We start from the raw sequence: 24,429 nt of genomic DNA, 5'->3' as shown, positions 1-24,429 counted from the left end.
CTGCGCCACCAGGGAAGCCCTGGTTGTACATTTTACACTTGTAACAGCAAGGTAATAGACCTCCATCTGCTCCACATGTTTGTCAACATTTGATATTGCCCATCTTTTTTATTTTAGCCACCCTACTGGGTATGAAAATGTATCTTACTGTGGTTAGGTATCTAAAGGTATCTAAGTCTTTTGTGCATTTTTGTTTACATTGAGTTATTTTGTTAGTTGTGTATTTGTAGGAATTCTTTATATATTTTGTATACAAAATCTATCTATCTAAACTCTATCTCTGTCTCTATAATGTTTTGTGAATATTTGTTCCATTCTATGGCTTGATTTTTTACTTTTTAAATACTGCCTTTTAATAAGAAGAAATTTTAATTTAATAAAATTCTATTTCGTCTTTTTCTTTTATGCTTTGTGCTTTGGGGTTTATTTTCTGTTTAAGAAATCTTTCTTATTCCAGTGTCATGAAGACATTCTTTGGAATTTTTCTTTCATAAGCTTTATCATTCTAGCATTTATGTTTTAAGATGTTTCAATCTGCAATTCATCTTGAATACATTTTTGTGTTTGGAGTGAAGTAGGGGTCAACTTTTATTCTTTGCAAATGAAATTCCAGTTGTTTCAATACTCCTTTTTAATTTAAGACTTTTCTTTTCCGACTTAATTGACTTGGCCTTGGTCAAAAATCAGATAAGTGAGTATTTATGAGTGATTGTGAGCTCTCACTTCTGTTTTGTTGCTCTAAGATCAGTGCTACACTTTATTACTAGGGATTTATATTAACCTTGAAATCATGTGGTATAAATTTTTAAATTTTTTTCCAAGATAATTTGAGCTGTTTTTAAAAAATTATTTAATTTTCATTTTTATTGAGGTATAATTGACATATAATGTTAGTTTGAGGTGTACAACACAGCTTCAATATTTGTATACATTGTGAAATAATCACCACAATAAGTCTAGTTACCATCTGTCACCGTGCATAGTTACAGTATTTTAAAAAAATTTCCTCTAATTTTTTTGCACAATTTTAACAAACTTTCCTGTCTGTTGTCCTGCTTGACAGTTGCTTAGAAACAAATGTGTCATGGAGTTAAACACTGACAGTAGCAGAAAGTGATAACTCGGATCAGCAGTGAGGGAGGAGAGCTCAGAAAGAGAGAGCTCCAAATGCAGAAACCGTAATACTTGGAAGCCTATCATGTATCACAAGTAGTTCATTCCTTCGTGTTCCTGATGATAACGCTCCAGGCTCTACCAAGAAAGCATACATCACAATCCGTGTCCTTGGATAAGAAGCAGGGCAGTGACCATCTTAGAAGGAATTCCACGCAAATCAAGTTTTAAAAGTATTAACACCTAAAGAGTTATATATACACCTGTATTTCCAAGATTCAATTAAAACTGAGTTGTTGGATATACAGGATCTTACACTGTGAATGTGTGTGTGTGTGTGTGTGTGTGTGCAGAAAACATTTTGATTTGTGAAAAAAAGTTGTTGATAAGTACATTGGTATAAATTATGTTCCCTTTTTAGAGAGAATTAAATGCTGAATTATAAATTGCCCTTCTGACTGGATGTTTTATGCCTTGAAGTATTTAGTGGCTTGAAAATATATTTCACTTGCCCTAAAATTTTTAGTTTCACTCTACCCATGAACATCTGTATTGATCAACTGACCATTTTGAAATTTAAGATAATATTTATCCTTTTGGGTATAGTCTTACTATTTTGATTAGAAAAGTATTTTAGAGAAACCTTATTTTGCTTATGAGCTTTATGTTAACATTTTTCAACCAGCAAATATTTATTTTATTTAATGCATATTTTATTTCTTTTTCAATCACAGGGATTTTTGCCGTCAGGATGAAAACTGTGATTATTACTTTAGTGTGGATGCAGATGTTGTTTTGACAAATCCAAGGACTTTAAAAATTTTGATTGAACAAAACAGGTACTATATATTATGCAATGTCAATTTATTTTTAAAATTATAATTATTTTCTGTATCTACGTGGACATGCTATAATTACTTGTCTGTGTTTAGCAAATTGAGGGAACTCACAAGAAATTATTTTCTACACCTTATAAACTTTCAATTCTAAGTAATTAGTTTTCTTTTAAAGAAGTCAAATAGAAAACAACCTGATGAAAATTTCAAAATATTCAATATTAGTTACAATCACAAATGTGATGTTTATCAATTATATTTGACCTATTTTTCTATTTAAAGCTAGATGAAATTGTGATCTATCTAAAAATAGAATTGTCTTATTTTCCACAGATATTTTCAAAGTAGAATTTCATAAAACTTCTGACCTAGAAAGTTATTACAGAGTTGGAAGTTCTTAGAATATGAAAGAAATTTCAGAGGTACATATTATTCCACAGCCTGATCTGTGATTTTGTTTAGTACTGAACTAATTATCTCTAGGCAATACCTGTTTTCATTTAACTGAATTGAAATGGGTAAAAGGCACCATCTATACCGGCTTATAATGATATTAATCTTCATTTATAACTACTACTGCTACTACTATTAATACTCTCACTAATACCCCACCTTTAGTGAGTGCTTATTAAGTGCCAGGTATTACTCTGTGTATGTTCACATATATTAACACAATTATTTCTCTTAACAAATAGAATGGTTAGCAATGAAATGTTAGAATTACTGTTTTCATTTTGCTGAATAAAATATGTAAGAAGTCTATTATACTCCACTAATCCATCGTTTGTGTAATTTGTCAATTTGAGAATTCAGTTATTATTTCAAAAGCTAAAACCTCTCAGTATTAATCTTCTAATTCCGTACTGAAAACATTGAGGCACACAGAAGATGGATTTTGATTTTCAATGTCTCTTTCCCTAGCTCTGTCAGGCAGCTAAGATTATAAATTACAAGATTTTTTTCTATTAAATATTTGATCTTGTTAGTTATCGACATTGAATTATCATTCATTCCTTAGATTAACATAATATGTAGATTCTAATTTATGTTTTTATTTCCAATATTGTAGGTATTCTAAACAAAACAAAATGTAAATGTATCTGGTTAACGTTTTATTCTAATAGGAAGCAGGAAAAATAAACTACAATTATTATTTTGCATGAAGTGTATTTACAGACTGTGTGTCATTTTTCCATAGGTAAGAGAAAGGGCACACCTGGTCTTCACAAGATTGGAGGGTTGTGAAATAGGTTTTTTTGTGGAAATAGTTGGTCTATAACCTTCCTCTTGGAGGAGTTGTGTGAGATTTTCTTCAAAATTATGTGACACCATTACAATTTACTTCATTTTAAAAATAATTCTAACAGAACTTCAGATTTTGTTACCTCATTTGGAAAATGTTGACACATTATAAATTAGATTTCCTTAAAAGAAATCTGGCATGTTTTGAATTTGTAACATATACTTGTCTTAAAGGGGCTGCTTTCCTGGTAGGTAGTGAGACAGCATGGTATAGCAGTCACCTTTTATTTTGTTTTCTAAAATAGTCAAAAGACCAGAAAAATGTTTAGTGTTGCCAGGGCTAGCACCCATTTTAAAAGTTTTAACCCATTTAACCCATTTTAACCCATTTTAAAAGTTTAAAAAAAAAAACGGAAACATACTTTAAAGTAATTCAAGGCTTAACTTTAGGAAAACTGGCCTACTTACAAATATCTCAGCCCATCTTCATACATTTTTTTATTCAGCAAATATTTATTGGATACCTTAATGCACCAGGGACTGTTACGTCTGCCTAATAACAATGAAAATATTTGATTTCATTTAGTATAATTTTCGAAATACTAAAATAACTAAATAATTAAGGTAGCTATACTTTTTGGATATAAGTACGATACTTTTAAAAGTTGTTTTTATACTTTCATTTGCATTTTCAATTACTTTTCCTTTCTCATTAGTCTTTTTTTTTTTTTTTTTTTTTTTTTTTTGCGGTACGCGGGCCTCTCACTGTTGTGGCCTCTCCCATTGCGGAGCACAGGCTCCGGACGCGCAGGCTCAGCGGCCATGGCTCACGGGCCCAGCCGCTCCGCGGCATGCGGGATCCTCCTGGACCGGGGCACAAACCCGTGTCCCCTGCATCGGCAGGCGGACTCTCAACCACTGCGCCACCAGGGAAGCCCTCATTAGTCTTTTTTAAAAAACATCATTGAAAGTCATCAATGTACTTATTTTTAAAGAAAGTGAGGGGAGGAAATTCCTCTCTTTTATTTTACATTTAGTTTTTTGGACTAACTACATGTGTGCTAAATGAACTTTATTGTTTTCTGTGTCATGTTAAGCCCAAAACACATAATTGTGTGGCAGTTAAAAAGTAAATAATTATCTGGATTTGTTTTTCTCTCTTCTCTTTAGAAAGATCATTGCTCCTCTTGTAACTCGTCATGGAAAGCTGTGGTCCAACTTCTGGGGGGCCTTGAGCCCTGATGGATACTATGCTCGATCTGAAGATTATGTGGATATTGTTCAAGGGAATAGAGTGTAAGTTACTTGATTTGATCTTTTAATGTAAAATACTTTTATCTAAAGATATGGTCTTGTTAATATTATATTGAATTTTCAAACATTTTTTATCTCTCTATGTTAAATGGAAATTTGAAGACCTGGAGACCACTTGGGATCCTGCAATACTAGTGTAAAACTAATATTTAAAAAATTGTTCTTAAAGCTGTAAATCTTCAAAGGCACAAACTCTCAGTTGTGGGAAATACTAAAAGGCAATGTATGATTACCATGGGTAGTCATCTTATGGTGGTTAGAAGAGGAATATTCTTTAAAGTTTGGAAAGGGAATTTAGTTTAGCTAATTTCTTTAGTGGCTAGGGTGAAGGTTGTTTGATAGCTTATAAAATTTTATAAATGAGCAAACAAAAACACCAACAATCAAACCTTCCAACATTTCCTTTTGCAAGAATTTTCTGTGTAATATAGCTAATATTCTGCTTTAAAGAGAAATTGCTTTGCCAGTATGATTTCCATTTCTAGAGTTTGAAAAGAATATACTTACTACAAAGTATGTGCATGACTGATATTTATTTCAGAGACAACAATTGATATTTTTTAAACTAAAAATTAATCACACCTGAAGTAGTTTTTTTGCTAAGGTAATATTAAGGAAGAATGTATCCTGTTTTTCATACAGATGGTGGACCAGAGTGACTGAGACATTAAGTGCTTTGCCTAATTTCTCAGATACATCAGCTCAATTAAAAAGGGTTAAAACACTTCTTGTTGAACAGTTGAGTGGTTAAGAGATGTTTTGCTTGTGAAAATAATAATAGGTGTAAAAGCAGTAATAGTCAATTTGAATGATGTAAACGATAAAGGCTTTTGTTAGCTGCAGTTAAGAAGCATGATAACTGAGAAAATACTATTAAGATCATATTCTGTTGTTTCAAAGTACGTTAATTGATTCTGGAATGATCAGGATAGACCACGTGCCCGATATTGTCTGTGGGTATAGCGGGAATAAGGCTTCACAGAAGTAGAAATAGAGAACTCATATTTCATTTGTTTTAAGCACTGGTGTTTTTCTGTCCAACCTCCTGTAATTGTTGTCTAAAGTGTAAGGAAAAGAATAAAATAGAGGTTTTTGATTTAGTTAATAGAAGAACATACCTTATGTATAAAAGCTACGTGAAAGAATGACATCTTGTGACGTGTGTGTGTGTGTGTGTGTGTTTTCCTTTAAAATTGAAACAATGCACACTCTACCATACCAGTGATTAATTTCTGAATTCAGCGGACACATTGTATATTTTTGATTGGCCATTTCCTTTGAGGCTCATCTGGTAAGACAAAATGATGTTACGTATATTGCTTTCAATTAACTACATTTCCTTGGTCAGGATCTTCCCTTTCTGTGCTCTAAAAGCAAAGGTATATCCCTTCAGGTGAACCTCTATTATATTGTTTTTATGAAATGAGTCATGTTCAGAATAAGGAGACAAGTGTGGGAAAGAATAAAGGACAAAATAAAGTGTCTCCCAACACTCAGGTACTTCTAGCTCTGTTTCTTTATATCTTCCTTTTTCAACAGACAATTGAGATAGCTTAATGAATTTCAAAAGGCTATATTTTAGGAGAATTTTAGGCTGTATTCAGTGATATGCTGGTAAATGTCTAACAACTAGTTCTTTGGGTTGGAGGATGCCCTGATTTGTAGTGTTAGCCCAGTTCTGTGTTCTGAATAGTTCTACCACGGCTGATTTCAGGCTTCCAATGTGAAGTCAGAAGGGAAGCCAAATGCTCTGGGGAGCCAGTGTGAGCTGGCTGCAGTATGCCACTGGCTGGATGTGCTATTTTTTGCTATCAGGCTGCTTAATCTTAAATGTACAACAGAATATTATACTCTGGCTGTATCAACAGAATGAGGGATGACAGCCAAAATGCCAAACATATCAATCTTAAAATGAAGTTTATGTAGGGAGATAGTGATTTATCTCATAGTATGTAGTGTTTACCAAGTAATCTCATGTATATATATGTGTACATATGTGTCAGATATCATTAAATGTTGTTTGCATTTGTGTGTAACTTGATTCAATAGCTTATATCTGCAAAATTTAAAAACATAGAAGGCATTTATTTTAAAAACATAAAACTTTGTATTTGTGGTACTTTGGAACGTCTTATCTTTACTTTCAGAGGGATATGGAATGTCCCATACATGGCTAACGTGTACTTAATTAAAGGAAAGACACTCCGATCAGAGATGAATGAAAGGAACTATTTTGTTCGTGATAAATTGGATCCCGATATGGCTCTTTGCCGAAATGCTAGAGAAATGGTAGGGTATACAATAATGGCTTGCTTGAATGTCTCTGTAAGATGGCTTGCTTTCCCAGTTGATGTGTCATTTGTTTTGGTGCCCTTTTTCTTTCTAATTTATAGTACTAGCCAATTTTTTTGGTTCTGTATTGAAATACTGGAAGCAATTATGGAGAATAATTTACCTGTGGAACATTTACCTATAGAAACAACTTGAAAAAAGTTAGGCTTGGTGCTTAGGTTAACTCATAAGCAACAGTAAGATTTTCAATAATAAACATAGATTTATTATGAATCAGCTTTGCATTTTTAAGAATTTGCCTTTACTTTCATTTGAAATTCAATAGTTAAAACCTGACCTAATTAAAGTTAACTATATGAAGCCTGGGTGAAATGATCAGTTACACATTTAAGAAAAACACACTTTTGTCCTGAAATCAATGTCCATAATTTTTCTATCATTATTAACCCCATACTCTCAAAAAGTAGGTTCCTTACCACTAATCTGGGAGAAGGATCGAAACATGTAGTCTATTTAATCTATGTGAAAAATTAATGATACATTGCTATTCTACAAATGTACTTTCTTGATAAAACTTAAGTGATTGCAGAAAATAGTTTGTTTTTCAAAATGTGTTAATACGTCTTAAAACATTTATAAAGTTTTCTGTTTTAAAATGGTTGGGTTATTTTATTCAAATTTATATAAAAAATGTGATTTTGGAAAAAATCAGGAAAGTTGGCAAGTACTTTTTTTCTGGTTTAATAAGGCATGTATTGTTTGAATATATTTGTTTTTCCTATAAACTTATGTCCATTGTTATATTGAATATACTCAGTACTTGTGATTGTAATTTGTGCTCATGTTTGGCTAATTTGACTCAACAGCGCATCCTGGAATGGCCATTCTTACACCTTTTTCCTTTCTCTTAATTTTGTATCTAATGAAAATTCTACTAAGGAATGAGCTTGGATTTATGTTTGACCAACAGAAAAAAAAAGGGCTGGAGTTGTTTCTTTGTGTGCGCTGTAAGCTTTGCTTGTTCTGCATGTTGTCTGTGAAGGACATTTCAGAATGTCAGCTTTTGATCAAAGGCTGCTATTTTTATTTACCTAAGAATACCTGAGAGAGTGGGTGTACAGGTCAACTTACCCAATCCTTCTCTTCATTTTAGACTTTACAAAGGGAAAAAGACTCCCCTACTCCGGAAACATTCCAAATGCTCAGGCCCCCAAAGGTGTTATTTTTATTTATTTTTACTTGTTTTGGTTTATTTAATTTTATTTATTTAATTAAAATACTAGATATTGTCTAGAAGTAAAGTTTAAGAGTCTTCTTTCCTTTTAGCTTGGTGTAAACGGTCGGTATTCGTTGGTTCTGAATCTGTATATGTATGTGTGTGCTTTGCATGTTGGGGTACACATTGTGATATTCACTTCTTAGTTCTTTGGGCTGATTTAGATTTTATGGTTGACAAATGAGAAAGTTAAATCCAAATCACTTTAACTAGTTTTTCCAGTTTTTGTTTTTTTAAGGGAGAGAAGAAGTAGGAGTAAGTATAAAGTACATCCTGATTAAAATGAGATTTGGGTACTTTTCACCATTTTTTTTTTATTACTAACTAACTCTTTTACTATTAAAACAGGTACAAAAAGAAACAACCTTACCTTAATGGTGTTTGCCACGTTTATTTGGTTTGGGGCAAGGACAGGAGACTGATTTTCTTTAGCTGCCTCATAATGCAGGAGTAATTTCTGTGTTCAGTCTCTAAATATCAGGACAATAAAAGTATGAAATAGACTGACAAAATAAAATTGATCTTTGAATTCTTGTTTAAAAATGTGATATCTTCTTTGAAAGGGAAAGAAGCCGAAAGAGGTACAATTAATTGCACTTTGGTGTCTCAAAAATATTTCTGCTTTCAAACAGGAATTCTTTTTCCTTGATGTCTACATTTAGGACCAATGAGAAAGGGACAAAAACAGTTATTCGTCTTTTTTTCAGTTGAGTGTCAGTGCTATCAATTAGTTTTGTGTGGTGTCTGAATTCATAATTAATGAAAATTTTATTTTTTATTTTAAATCATGCATGTTTTATATGAAAAATAAAAATGCATGTTCCTGAATGAGATATAAAAGTCGAAATTAATATCTTCTGTATATCTTTCCTATGGTTAAATTTATGTTCTTGTACATTCCTCCAAGATGATTAATACTATTATTTTTTGGCATATAGGGTGTGTTTATGTACATTTCTAATAGACATGAATTTGGAAGACTATTATCAACTGCCAATTATAATATTTCCCATTATAACAATGACCTCTGGCAGATTTTTGAAAATCCTGTGGTATGTATTTCATGCTCAGCTTCATTTATTACTTATTTTCCTATAACTCTAAATGGTTGTAAATCAGTTAGGTTAATAATATGAAAATATGGTAAGAGGCTTTAAAAAGGTATCTTTAATTATATTTTTTAAGGCATAATTATATTTCTTGACTAAGAACTTTCTTTTTAAAGACATGAGGTTTGGGGAAGGGAATTATCAGTTTCTTTCATTTCTCCCAATATCTCTGTTTATATATTCAAAAACTCCAACAAATTTTTAATCACAATTTCAGAGGAAAATGTTTACAAGTAGCTCATGTATGACAATATTACATTTTGACTTTCAGGAAAAGAATTCAAAAAGTTAGTTTGTGAAAATGGATTTTATTTTATCATTTTGTTTGTTTTTTATAACAATTTTGTGAATGTACACCAAAGATAGCTAGAGAAAATTGCAGAGTAAGTGGATTCAGCATATAAAGTCTTAAGTTGAGGAAATGATTTCCTTTTGAAGTCCAAAATTATTTCTTTTCTGAAAGATTTGAATCATGTAGACATTAATTCCTTTTTTGTCTTACTGGGTTGGTTTTCTTTAGTCAAGTTGGCACAATTATTCAAGGGAAAATACTCTCTCTAATCTCTGTAATACTACTATTTATGGTTTTCTCCTTCCCAATAGTGAAAGTTTTAAATTACAAAGACAGTCCACCTGATGAGAATTGTCTTTTATTTTGTAGTAGTTGACTTTTGGGAATAGTAAATTTAATGGTCTCTGGAACTCTGTTGAAGGAAAAAGAATATCTTTTGACTTTTTTGGGGTATTTTAAAAATACTTTTGTTTCATTTTAGCTGCGTATCTCCATCTTTCACAGGAGTAGAATTGAAAAGAGGCATTTTTTAAATGGTGAGGGTGGAATTACATATTTTACTTTGGCACTGAATCTCTTGGTATTTTGAGAGACAGAATTATTTGATTTCTTGGATAATAATTAGTTTCCTGAAAAAAATTTCCCAAGTTATATCCTGTAGATATTTGTGTGAGAATTCAAATCTTTAGAGATTTGAATATGCAATGAATATATCAGAAATAATAGGAACTGCTTTTCTTTCCATGCTTTGTTTTTGGTAAATTAGCCTGACTGACATGCCTCATGAGGGGTATCCCATAGCAAAATATTTAATGATTATCCCATTATCAGAACTTCTAAGAAATTAGTAAAGTCAGTTTGTTCCATGACATTTGAAAAGCAGTCTAAAATGAAAAGTTAATATTAATGCTTTAATGTAAAATCTTAGGAGCTTGTTTCTTTAACTTCAAAAATCTATAATGATGCCAGGAAAGGATACTTAAAAATATTTAAAGGTTCTGAAATGTTATGTATGATTATTTACTGCTAATTTTCCCCCATGTTTTGGAATCAGAGAACCAATTAATATTAAAGGGAATAATGAGATAATACAGTAATTTCATCCTTATAATTATATACTATATAAATTAAATTTGTTAAAGAATTTGAAGATAACTTTTATTCTTCCATATCAAAAATTTCTGAGTTACACATAAGCAGAGATATGCAAAACTAAGAATGGCAAATAAATTATCAGAGCCCTTCTGAATTGTGGCCTCAAAAGATATATTTCAGACAAATATTTTTGAAACGTATTTTGATTGGAATTATTTTGAGCCCGTATCTCAATTCTTTCCTGTTTGCTCACTTAATTTGTACTTTGCAAAGAGAAAATTAAGAATTTTGTTAAATGGTCTAAATATATATAAGAAAAGATCATTTTGGATATTGACTCATATTTTAATATATACTCTTTAAATATTGGGCTTTTAAATAAAACACTTGACCCAGGAAAAGGATTCCTTAGCTGATATTGACAAAAATTGATGTATCTTAGTGTGTGGCTTATGTGTCAGTGATTGGACTAAGAGAAGATTCAGGTTCATGAATTAGTATGAAGAGGAGCTATTTTTCAATATATGGTCTTATACCTTAATTTCAGTAACTAAAAGATATGAAATAGTAACCCCATGATCATTCTTTGATACACATCTAAAACTGAAGGCAGAAATTTTAAATACATTTAAAAAAATCAAAATTATTTTAGAGTAATTCACTATAAAATTATAAGTAAGGCCAAGTTGATTAATATTTTTACGAATTTTAGTAATTTTTACTGATTAAGTTTTACGAATATTTGTTGGTAGGATTATGTTCCTTATCTTTCACTTTTAAAACACACATATTTACCTACACCTATTTATATGCATAGAATATAGTATACAAATATAGTGACTATAAGATTACTCAAATTTTAAAATCCTGAGTTATAAAAGTCCGTAAATAAAAATTTTGCCATTCATAAAATGATGTGAACATACATAGAATCAGGCGAAGTTTAAAAAACATAAACTGTGGTTTCTGAAAATTCCTACTTTGTCTACTACATGTAGTCATTTATAAATTGCTTGAGCAATTTCTAAAGTGCATGTACTTTATATTTTCTATTAAAGTATTTATGAAAAGGTTTTTGCTTTAATCCGTGCAATTGATTTTTTTGTAGGACTGGAAGGAAAAGTATATAAACCGAGATTATTCGAAGATTTTCACTGAAAATATAGTTGAACAGGTTTGTATTAATAATTACTATGATATGTAGAGCATTTTTGCTATATTTTCCAGCAGGGAATATTATTAATGCAATACTGCTTTAGCAGCAGATGTTGTGAAAGTGGAGAAACTTTATCCTTTAGGTAAAATTCATATGACTTAATTACCAGTTTTACAGCCTTAAGGGTCATACAGTTGTAAACATGTAGAAAAATGAGAATTAACAATAATTTTAAGATCATGCCATTTTTTTAGCATACTCCCAAATGTTATAGCTATCTCAAAAATAAGGAATTCTTGGCAGATCTCTGGTGTAGGCCTCTTTCAATGAAAGTTTATCTTTGAAAGAAATTGAGCTCCAAACGTCTCTTCTCAGAGAGGTCTTTTAAAAAATGAACTCTGTTTGAGGTTAGTGTTCCAAGCTATTGCTAATACCTTATTTCAGAGAATGTAACATGTCTAAAATGTCTTTAATTCTGAGATGCTGTTATTTTGTGTACCATGAGAAAGGAAAAAACTACTGCCAATTAAACTATGATGCAATGTTTTCTAGTCACTTAGAATTTTTAATTTTATGCATATTGAAAGAGCTATTTTAGACTTATTAAGGTATATATGTTATAGAGCACTGTATACATAATAGCATTTCATTTCAATGAGTGGTAGTATAAATCATTTAAAAAGATGTTTCAAAAGGCAAGTCAACAGTGCCAACTAAATGTGTGCATGTGCACACACACAGATACACACAAAGTGAGGACAGAATGAATGCCTGACCAAGTGTACATGCCCTGTGGCATTAACAACATCACTATGGCTGCCTGGCCAACTGTGTCTCTAAGACACGTCTTGATTGCACAGATGTTAAAATGCAAACAAAATAAGTAAATAAATGAAAATTAAAGTCTTAGAAATTGTTTAAAAAAAACCAAAACCCAAACTAGTATTGTTTGTAACAGTACTGTCAGTAATGTTGGGCAAACTTCTTAAAAAGACATCTAAGTGAGATAAATATTGAATATTCTGTACTTTTGAAATGCCATTTCTTAGTAAAAAGACACAAAATGTTATTCTCTTAATGGTGATATCGTGTTTTATATATAGCCTTGTCCAGATGTTTTTTGGTTTCCTATATTTTCTGAAAAAGCCTGTGATGAATTGGTGGAAGAAATGGAGCATTATGGCCAGTGGTCTGGGGGAAAACATCATGTAAGTTGTCATTTCACACAAAGAACTAAAATGTGTATGTGGGGCAAGGAGGAGTGTAGATATTTAGAGAAGGTAGAGGAGGCTTGTCCTTTTTGTCTTACATCTCTGAGTCTTAGACCTAAATGAAGGGGCTACCCAAGGCTGTCAAGAGAACTCTTGTTTTTAGCCTAATTCTGGTACTAATTGTTTAATTTAACGTTTAATCTATCCAGGCCTCAGTTTCATCTCCAATTATACTGGATAGGCCTTAAGGGTCAGTGTCTCCTGGCAGGGGATGGTAAGGTAATGCCTATTGTGTGACACTGCTCTTCTCCAAGGTCACTTTTTATTCTCTGCATTTTTGCAGTGAGCTGTAGTGAAAATACCAAGACAAAGTTTCTGTGGTTGACTGCCAAAGCTATTTTTTTGTGTGTAGACATAGGAAGGAGGAATCTGTTTGAATGCCTTTGGTGTAATTCAGTTTTGCATTTACATTCAGAGTCAAAGACTTGGCTGAAAGCATTACTGTAGGTGGTTCAAGGTATTTCTTTTCCTCTGAGAACCCACAGATGCCAGTTCCTTCACAGTACTGAGGAATTTTCGTGGAATGTTCTGGAATATCACTGCCTCTGCTCAATTATATATTCCCCAGCTAGTTAGCTGATCAGGAAGATAGAAGTTCAAAGTATGAGGAAGAGCTTGAAGTCAGCATGTTGTAGGATAATGAAAAGCAATCATGGAAGGACTTTGGGTGCCACAAAATAAAAGTGAGGAACTTGGCAGGGAAAGTTTATTTTCAGTGACAGGTAATCCAAGTGGCAGACAGACAGAATCTATGCCCGTCACCAGCTAAGACTGCCTGAAGGTTCACTGTAAAAACACTCATTTTTTAGGGGACACGGGAAGGCTTTGGCAATCAATCTTATTTACTTTCTCATCATACCTCACATATCTATTAAATAAGTAGGAAAGCAGTCTTACTCTGTAATACTTTGCTTCATCATTGATACATTTGCAAAGCCATGTTATCTAAGTTATTTTGATAGTTTCGCAATTAAAGCAGATGGTACACCATAATTGAACTGTTATTTTTATTGTCTGTTACGATCTTGTGGTTGAAAAAATTCCAAGATAATGTAAGTGTGATTTGCACACAGACCACAGTTTATGATGTCATGAATACTCTTTTTAGGATAGCCGTATATCTGGTGGTTATGAAAATGTCCCAACTGATGATATCCACATGAAGCAAATTGGTCTGGAGAATGTATGGCTTCATTTTATCCGGGAATTTATTGCGCCTGTTACGCTGAAGGTCTTTGCAGGCTATTATACTAAGGTAATTATCCTCCCGTTCCTGCTGCCTACCTCCTACCAGTTTTTACACAAATGTGCTATTTTATATTGTTATTGATAAGCAAATCCATTGATTTACTTTGCTCTTTTAGGGATTTGCACTATTGAATTTCGTAGTAAAATACTCCCCTGAAAGACAACGCTCTCTTCGCCCTCATCATGACGCTTCTACATTTACCATCAACATTGCGCTCAATAATGTGGGAGAAGATTTTCAGGTAATTATGGCTTTTTTTTTTACATTTTTCAAAAGAAATATGTCATTATGAAAGGGCTTTGCCTTATTTTTTTTAGATTCTGCTTAGATATCATCATTTGAATTTTATCACTCATTAAAAATGAAACAAGTTGATACATTTATTGGTCTATCTTTTTTAGGGAGGTGGATGCAAATTTCTAAGGTACAATTGCTCTATTGAGTCACCAAGAAAAGGCTGGAGTTTCATGCATCCAGGGAGACTCACGCATTTGCATGAAGGACTTCCTGTTAAAAATGGAACAAGATACATCGCTGTGTCATTTATAGATCCCTAAGTTATTTACTTTTCATTGAATTCAGTTTTCTTTTGGAATGGATGCCTGGCATGAACATGTCTTTGAAGTTGTGCTTGAGACGATGAGAAGAATATTTAAATAACTTCCACAGAACAACTTCACTTTGGGCCAAACATTTGAAAAACTTTTTATAAAAAATTGATATTTCTTAATATCTGCTCTGAGCCTTAAAACACAGATTGAAGAAGAAGAAAAAGGAAAAAAAAATGTAAAAGCAAATATTTATTTCTATGCCTTATTGTCTCTGAGAATAATAACAACTTTCTGAATTTGTTTTTCAGTTGATAAAGTATTCAGGTACAGATGAACAAGTGACAAATGAGACTAATAATATTTTCTTATTAAAAGGCTGGGAAGAGTTTTATTTATCAACATGTAGACAAAATGGATATACATGAAAATTTCAAAAATTTTAATTTTTGAAATGCTGAAAAACTGGAGTTCTAACTGAATTTGTACGCAACTAATTGTGTAAGTGCTTTTTTGACTGCCTATATAGGTACCTTTTACAGTAGTTACTGAAGGAATACAAAGAACAATATTACACAGTGTTTTTCCTCAAGAAACTTAGTACAAAGTATAACTGAGGTACATATCCAGTGGAAAACATTTCTGTTTAGATTGTTAGACAGATTTTTTTACATTTGCAGTAGAAATCAAGCCTTATGTTCCTTCAGATGAATTTTCCAAGGTAGATTATATTAAGTAGATGTTAGATTTAGGACAGCTTTTGAGCCTTTCGATTTCTTAAAGTACATCAAGTATCAACTTAAGATCAGCAAGTGTCCTTAACTCAAAACAGGGTTTTTTTTTTTTTATTCTAGAAAATAATGAGGAAAAAGAAAATTTCATTGAGATTAGTAGTAACACTTTATGACTTTTTTTAAAAAACTCTTTTTACGTTTTTAAGTACTTGAATTTTATATCAGGAAGATAAAGTTGGTGAGCCTTTGTCCTTCCCTTTTGCCTTTTGTCTTCCTCCTAATTCTTTTCTTCAGGAGGGTGATTCACATTTTTGTCTTCCCAGCATAGTCTCCATTTTGTCATTCTTACTCTTTTTTTTTTGCGGTACGCGGGCCTCTCACTGTTGTGGCCTCTCCCGTTGCGGAGAACAGGCTCCAGACGCGCAGGCTCAGCGGCCATGGCTCACGGGACCAGCCGCTCCGCGGCATGTGGGATCCTACCGGACCAGGGCACCAACCCGTGTCCCCTGCACCAGCAGGCAGACTCTCAACCACTGCGCCACCAGGGAAGCCCCTATTCTTCTTACTCTTTTTATTACCTTCCTTTTATCCACTTCAAGAAATTCCCCAACACCAAAAAATTTGTGACTTGAGTTTTTACCATTACTCTGAGTGAGGTTTAAATATTCTTATTGTAGCTACTGTTTTTAATTTAAAGGTTAAACTTGAAAAAAAGTTTTAAGTCATGGTGCCAAATTTCATTTTTCTAACACCATGTGTTAGAAAATTATGAAAAATAAAATAATTTAAAATAAGTTTCTGTTCTCTTTATTATTGGTGATTTATCTTTAGAAGAGAATATATGGTGGAGTATACTGAAAGAATATCTGGATGCAATAGGCCGTGATTTTTAAATTTTGCTTGGTACATTTACTGATATCAGAACTTAATAAACATTCTAGTTATTGAATTCCAAATTGAATTGTAATATCTTCCATTTCAGACTGACTAGAGATTTCATCTAACTTATTTTACAAGTGAGAAAACAGAGACAAAAATATTTATTTGTTATATATTGATTTACTCAATGGTGTTTTTCAAGTCCTTACTGTGGGCCAGGCACTGGTCCAAGCACTGAAGGTATGGTGATGAATAAGATGTTATATTACTGGGAGATGGATTTAGGAAATAAGGAGTTGGGTTCTACCGCCTTTTTGTTCTTTATTGGCACTTAATATCCAAAGTAAACTCCTACTATCCATCAACTTGATTGAAGAGATATTTTAATAATTATTTGTGAATTATATTACTATACTTCAGGATGGTATTCTAAATATAAATACTGGTATGTCATGGATACCAACCATTCAGAACAGACTTTGGTTATAAAAAACAGTTCTACCAGTGCAAGCCAGCTTAATGTCCCTTGTGGTACACTTCAGAGGAAGGACATAACCAGATACTAGTTCTTTCCAGTAGTAGGTGGTGACTTACAGTAGCTGTTTTAATCTCATGCTATGTTGCCAGAAATTGGATCAAGGCAATCAGCTGAGCACATTTTCTACCTTTCCTCTTTTCCAGACTTCATGAAATGATATGAAATGTACTTTTAAATAGAACAATTTATCCTGAAGATTAAATCTAGTCCTACTGTTATCCTATCAACTATCATCATTATCTTATTACTCATCAAGTATTACTAAGTGCTGATCATAACATGGGCTGGGCACCGTATTAGAATAATTGGGGCCATTTATTGAGTCCCTACTGTAGGCCAGCTACTTTATGTAGGTTATCTATAATTGTCACAACAATCTCACAGTGCAAGTTTTATTATCCTCATTTTATGGAAGAAAACGAAATCTCAAGAAGATAAAATGACTTTCCTAAGGCCACACAATGGGCAAATTGCAGAAGCAGAGGTTGTCTGTAAACAAAGATCTGTCTGACTCCCAAAGGTCTGTCTTTTTCCACTAACTCCCAGTCTTTTTTTTTTTTTTTTTTGCGGTACGCGGGCCTCTCATGGCTGTGGCCTCTCCCGTTGCGGAGAACAGGCTCCAGACGCGCAGGCTCAGCGGCCATGGCTCACGGGCCCAGCTGCTCCGCGGCATGTGGGATCTTCCCGGACCGGGGCACGAACCCGTGTCCCCTGCATCGGCAGGCGGACTCTCAACCACTGTGCCACCAGGGAAGCCCAACTCGCAGTGTTTTGAAAACAAAACTGAATTGTAAGAATGGTCCTTGACTCTAATAGGATTATATCTGTGTAGGAGAAAGAGTTAAATTAATAAACAAAGACTATCAGATAAGGAAATACTATATAAAACGTGAACAATGAAAATGTGTGCATTTTGCAAGCAATGATTGCTATAAATGAACAGGAAGGAGGAGGGAGGACATCGGTGTTGATTGAAGTTCCCGGGGAGGTTTCATCAAACAAACAAAAAAAAGAACAATTCATAATTAATGAGCAAAAGTGCGACAAATTCCCTAAGTAGGTCAAAAATTTGAAAGCTGGAAATCAGGCAGGATTAGGTGGATAGGGAAAGCTATAGCTTGAAACATGTTCAGCTCTGGCAATCACTAATCTATTCTCTGTTTCTGTGAGTTCAGTTTTTTAAAATTCCACATATATGTGATGATACAGTATTTGTCTTTCTCTGTCCTATTTCACTTAGCACAATGCCCTTAAGCCTCATCCATGTTGTCACAAATGGCAATATTTCCTTCTACTTCATGGTTGAATAATACTCTAGTGTGTGTGCATGTGCGTGTGTGTGTGTGTGTGTGTGTGTGTGTATTTATATATATCATTTTTTCTTTATGCATTCATCCGTTGATAGACCCTTAGGTTGTTTCCACGTCTTGGCTGTTGTAAATAATGGTCCAGTGAACATGGGAATGTGAACAGCTTTTGGGGATAATGATTTAGTTTCCTTCAGATATATTTTCAGAAGTGGAATTGCTAGATCATATCATCACAATTTTTAAGTTATTGAGGAACCAAAATCTTTTACTATGGAAATACATCTGTGTATTAATTGTAAAGAAAAAAAAGTAGAAAGAAAAGAGAATGTAATTTAATTACAATAAATTGAAGTGTATTGATGTCAATAGTAACTATTGGTGTCTGCGGGTACATGTATGTGAGTGTGTGTGTATACATATATTACCAAAGGGCTTTAAATGCTAATGGTGGCATTTTTTCTCATTCTTAATGTGCATAGGAATCAATGTGAATATCTTCCCTTAATATGGATACTTTAGTAGTAGTCCAGTATATTAATTTTTTTCACTCTGCTTTATTTTTGAAAAACACTAGTAATTTACCTGTATTGGTAACTTACCTAAGAAATCAAGTACCCTTCTACAGAATAAACATATGAAAAACAGTTAACATACAATCTGAGTGGTCCATCCTAATGACAGAATCTCTTTATATTTTCCTTCACTCCTACTTTCCTGTCTGTCATATGCACTTCTTAATCTCCCTGTTTGCTAAGCCCTAAATAAAGCCCATCTTGTATGACATTTTTGGGGCATGTCATTCATTTGGAATATGGAGTGGTCTATACAACAGATCCCTTCAAGTTGCAGGAAAGCCAAACAAAATTTTCTGTCACAGTTAAGAGTCAGTCTCAGTAAATACCTCACTTTGACTAGATGTTGACTATTTCAGAAAATTAAAGTCTTTAAACTTGATGAAAGCAGCTTTTGTCAAACTGCACTGTTTATCTGTGTCTTTCAGAATAGCAAGCTACAGACTTCTTTTAGTGTAACTCTTTATTAAGAAAAAGCCATTGGGGAGAAACCGGGGAAATGTATAAAGCTCTTCAATGAAAGCAATGAATTTTGGATTAAATTTGAAGAGAAATACACTAAGAAATAACTAATGAAAAGAGAAGAAAACTGTACACACAGACATGCTTTTAAAATGCAGCGTACTATATTGCTAAATTATTCTAATAAAAAGAATTAGAAAATTGGAAAGATGGATATATATGCAAGGGATGTGTGGACTTTATAAATTTCAAATCTTCCAAACAGTTTCTTTTTAATTTTAAAGATAAACTTTAAATTATATTTTTGTTTTATTCTTAATATATTGAAATAAATTAGAAAATATTAATTTGGAAAAGTAGGTTCTTTGCTGATTCTTGAGGTACTGTATTTTTTTTTTGTGATAAATCAAGTAACAATGATTATTTTAGCATGCTATTCTATCTTTACTGAAAAATGGTTGACTTAAAAAAATCTGATTAAACTCTTGAAAATTAGAAAAGAATTTCTGCCTATTTAACAAGATAAAATAAGTAATCAACTTAAAGAATGGTTTTAACAAAAGAAATGGAAAACATCATGCATGCTATCAACAATTTAAGGAAAATCTTGTTCCTTTCAAATTATCTTCATCCCAAAGTAACTATTAGATTTCAAAAAGAGAATTCAGGGATGTAGAAGGAGAAAAACAAAATTCATGTAGATTTGTAATAAGTAATGAACTTCTCTGTGCTTAACTATAAAATAATTTAAAAAATAATTTTAAAAGACATTTTTCTTAACACTGATTTAAGTTCAGTTACTTTTCCTTTAGGAATGTAATCTGAAATGGCAGAAAAAATCCTTAAGGAAAGCACATAATGATATAAAATCCTGCACCTACTCAGGAGACTTAAAATTTGACAGAGCTTAACTTCCAGGTGAGAAATGGACAAATTAGAGCATAACTTTCTTCTGCTGATCATAAATGATTAGATAATTGATTAATTGAAAATGTGCATATTTAAAAAATGAGATTATTCTATTAAATTTTTTATTATTTTCATTTGTGATTACATAAATATACATTTTACAAATCTTGCCAAATTGTGACATCAGAGCCCCACCTTGTGGCCAGTGTAGATAACTAATAGAGTCTAAATTTTAAGCAAAAAGCAAGAGCCTTAAATTTTTTTTAAGGTTCATGCTTTCAAAATGTTTCTTAAAGGCTAACATAAATAAAAATGATATAAATTTGGGTGATTTTTTTCAGGAATTCCTTTTTTTATTTTTGTAGATACAACACAGTGTTTTAAAAGGAGGAATTGGGATACCTTATTCTGAAATAAGGGGTAGCTAGCATATTCCCAGTTAGTACTGATGAAGTTGTTTTCTATACTTTATGTAGTTTGGAAACTGCTAATCTGTTTTCACTAGGTAATACGGGCCAATGATAAAATCAGTTTAGAAATGGTCAGACTCAATTACAACTGATACAGTAATTGGTTTTGAGTAAACAAAATAACTTACATGACTTTAGAAAACTTCCATAGGGTTTGATTATAAAGAACAAATGTATTTTTAAAAATTCCTTTGTGGCAGGGAAAGGTAAATCACAATTTTTTTTTTCTCATAATCAGCACAGGGCTAGTAAAGTGCAGCAATGAAGACAGGTTCTCTTTTGGTTTTTTGAGGATTAAGGGAATTTGTTCCTGCTGAAGTTATTGAAGGGAGGTGTACTAGTTCTAAATTACTGTAGCTCTCACATATTCAGATGTTGCCCCACATCCTTCTTGATCATCTTTCCCTCCTTTGAGTTGCCTTGCAGCCTGGCTGCTTCAATGAATTCAGGTGCTGCTCATCTAAGTCTAGAGCAATTTCGTTGATTTTCATATTGTCCTAAGGTGGCTTTCCTTTTGATCTTCTGTGAGCCAAGAGGAGAGGAAATTTTAAAAGATACCTATGATCAAAACCTCAATGGTTTGGTGTCTGTGATAGCAAGTCTCCAAAGATGGTCCTCAATGACCCATGCCTCCCAGGATTCGTATCTCTGCACACTTCGCTCTCACCTTGAACCTGGGTGGGCCTTCTGTAACCAGTGGAGTGCAGTAGAAGTTACTCTGCATAACTTCCAAGTTGAGTCAGGAGAGACCCAGTGGCTTTGATCACCTAGAACATTCACTCGTAGGCACTTCTGGAATCCAGGTGCCATTCTGTGAAAAGCCCATGCCACATAAAAGCACTCCAGCCAACAGTGGAAGCTCAGTTACTACATCATCCGGCACCATGTGAGTGAATTATTTGGACATCAAGCTCTGTCGAACCTTCAGATGACTATTGTCCCCATGGTTGACTTCTGCCTGCAATCACATGTGAGTCCCCAAGCGAGAACCACCCAGCTGAGCCCAGTCAACCCACAGAGCCGTGAGAGAGGAAGATTACATTGTTTTGAGTCACTAAGTTCTGCATAGTTTATTACGCAGCAATAGAAACCAAAACAGGGGTAATTGCCCATACTTCCTCTCTAATTGGGCCTGCTTTCCTGAGCACTTAACGTACTGGATTGTTTATTTACCTTTCATTTTCCTCAATAAAGCCATGTTTCTTGAAGGAAGGGACTGGTCCTTATTCAGTCTTTTCAGTTTTAGAGAGAGCCTGGCATACAGTAGGCACTCATATGTGTGAATGAGTAATTGGGAGTTGATTTTATGTCTGAGATTTTGTTGTATTTGAATCAAAATGATCCCTGAGGGAAATAGGAGTTTTGAATTTAACAGACCAAAAATAAAAATAAATCTATGTGTTCTTTGGCTGTGCTGTGTGAGGTAAAGACTTGAGAAAGACTGTACAATCTGTTCCTGAATAAAAGAATATGCAGGCAGCACCAAGTTGGATAGAGTGATGTACTAAGATGTTATAAAAAGAAACCCATATCACTGTTATCCTCAATATCCTGTGAGAAAGGACCGAGACAGGGAATGGTCAGTTTATGAGTAAACTGCTTGGCGGGTTTAGTCTTTTATATTGAAAGACAAAAATAACCAATTTCTCCCGAGGGTGTCCTATGTCCAGAGACTTGACCCATGGTAAGATGGCCAAGTAAGATTTGGTGCAATCGCGCAAAGAAGAGAGAGCTCGTGATTGTAGACAGCCTTGGTTCCAGCCAATAGCCTGAGTTCCCTCAGTCTTTTGTTTCTTCAGCTCCAAAAGCACAGACACAATTTGAGCAATTTCATGGAGCTGCAAGATGTTCTCTCAGGTTATTTGTACAATGGGAAAGAAAGGTCACAGAGTCCCGCTTCCTTCCCGTGTCCGTGACAGATCACTAGTCACAGATCACTAGATCACTAGACTTTAAATAAATATTTTGAATTGAATGAATTTGGTTTTACACATCTTAAAACAGCTTTTAGTAAAATGCAAGGGCATTATATCCATATACTGACTAAAAAATCTATATTTTATCATCCCACTTTAAACTAAGAAATAGTTCTAAAGTAGAAAAATGTGAAAACGGTGGATTTCTAAATGCCAAGGAGAGTGTGTCCTTGAGGTGTATTCTCACAGGAACTACTGTTGTTACCATAGTTACAGATTACACTGCTCATTGGGTGTGGCTTGTTGATTTTAACCAAACAGGATTTTAACATCTGTTCAGTATGGTGCTAGAAGTGTGATCAATAATGGAATTAAAACTTTATAATTTCAAAAGTATGGACCTGAATGAATCTGTTCAAAAAATGAATTGTTTAGGAGAGCTGTAATGTGGATGATGTCAGAAAGAAAAAACAGAATTTAGAAACTTCTTGACTGCATGTCAGTAATAGTTTGAATAAAACAGACTAGGGAAAAAGTATTCTTATACAAATACAGAGGAGATATCTTTAACTGTTTAAAACTGGTAAAGGATTTGGCAGATCTGAGACGTTAAAAGGGTAACAGTGAATTCAAGTGTGTAAAGTGACAGATATGGGACAGAGCAATGAAATCAAGGAGTTATAATCAATCTAATTATAGTCCAAAGTGAGGATGTGAAAACTGGACATAAACCCCACCTAACTTGCCAATGATTAGAAAGGTTTCATCTCCTAATTTGGGGTGTTTGTTTTGGCCTTAAGATTTCAGATTCTATTTTGGGGAGGAAGCATGTTGTGTGCACTGTTTTTCAAACAGTTTCATCCTTCAGCAGACTTTCTTGTAAATATTTATTCCAATGTTTCCTTATTTTTTAAAGTCTAAAATGAGGACAGAAGGAGATGTGCAGAATGTGTACTTGTCCATGTCGCATGATTAATTGGAGCGCTCAGATGTTTGTAGCCCAGAATGTAAAGCTTCAATGATGGTTTACATTTGTAACAGTTACATGTAATTTTCCCTGAACATCCCTGTGCTTCCCAGATTTTCCACCCACTCATAGTTAAGTGGGGCCTTGTGACTGTTTTTTGGCCACTGGCCTGTGACCAGAAATAATGTGGATCACTCCCAAGGCCAAACATTTAAAAGCCCATTATAGCGATCCTTGAAGCATATATATACTGAGATGTCTGGATCCTGAGTCACTATTTGGAAGGGAGTTTCCATGAAGGGGTATCAGACCCACAAGAGCTATGTGTGAGAAAGAAATAAGTTTTACATGTTAAGCCACTGAGGTTTCCAGGCTTGCAAGATGGCTTATTTTTACCTAATATACCCATCACATGTTTGAGAAAAAGATACATATTTTAATTGAAGAAGATAGATTTAGGTATCTACTGGTTTTAAAATAATGAAAACCTAGAGTTAATTTAGGTTTTAGTGATTTAATTTGTATCATCTAACAATAGAATCTCAAGATTGGAGTGGTCTTAAAAGCTAGGTAGTCCAATCTCTGTCCTGCTTTCACCCTAAACAAATCCCTTTCAGGTTTCCCTGGTTGGTGATCATCCAGACTGTACTTGAAAACTTTATTTAGTGAATGTTTATTAGGCGTCTCTTAACATGCCTATCATTGTACCTGACATTAAAGATTTGATTTAGATTAATAGATAGGATTTATCATCTTTGCATTACAATCCAGTGATGATCAAGTCATTGAATCCTGACGTAGACACAGCAGAGCATTTTCTTAACTGTGTTAGAATCTGTCTTTTGTAACTTCGACTTAAAGTTTATACATGTACATTTG

The 24,429-nt window shown here is 33.4% G+C and overlaps 1 protein-coding gene across 1 annotated transcript in view; it reads left to right on the top strand.

Annotated features, from left to right (window-relative positions):
• Positions 1-16,371, top strand: part of PLOD2 (procollagen-lysine,2-oxoglutarate 5-dioxygenase 2) — a 107,372-nt gene extending 91,001 nt beyond the window's left edge. Inside the window, exons 11-20 of the mRNA XM_060011389.1 lie at positions 1,848-1,952; positions 4,362-4,487; positions 6,653-6,794; positions 7,951-8,013; positions 9,012-9,125; positions 11,678-11,743; positions 12,829-12,933; positions 14,105-14,251; positions 14,361-14,486; positions 14,647-16,371. Of these exons, the coding sequence (XP_059867372.1) occupies positions 1,848-1,952; positions 4,362-4,487; positions 6,653-6,794; positions 7,951-8,013; positions 9,012-9,125; positions 11,678-11,743; positions 12,829-12,933; positions 14,105-14,251; positions 14,361-14,486; positions 14,647-14,802 (1,150 nt within the window). The 3' untranslated portion in view covers positions 14,803-16,371. The remainder of the gene's footprint in view (positions 1-1,847; positions 1,953-4,361; positions 4,488-6,652; positions 6,795-7,950; positions 8,014-9,011; positions 9,126-11,677; positions 11,744-12,828; positions 12,934-14,104; positions 14,252-14,360; positions 14,487-14,646) is intronic.
• The last annotated feature ends 8,058 nt before the right edge of the window (positions 16,372-24,429 follow it).

Source organism: Delphinus delphis, chromosome 4, assembly GCF_949987515.2.
Source record: "Delphinus delphis chromosome 4, mDelDel1.2, whole genome shotgun sequence".
NCBI lineage: Eukaryota > Metazoa > Chordata > Mammalia > Artiodactyla > Delphinidae > Delphinus > Delphinus delphis.
The sequence above is the reverse complement of the archived record's forward strand: the minus strand, read 5'-3'. Positions and strand labels throughout refer to the sequence as shown.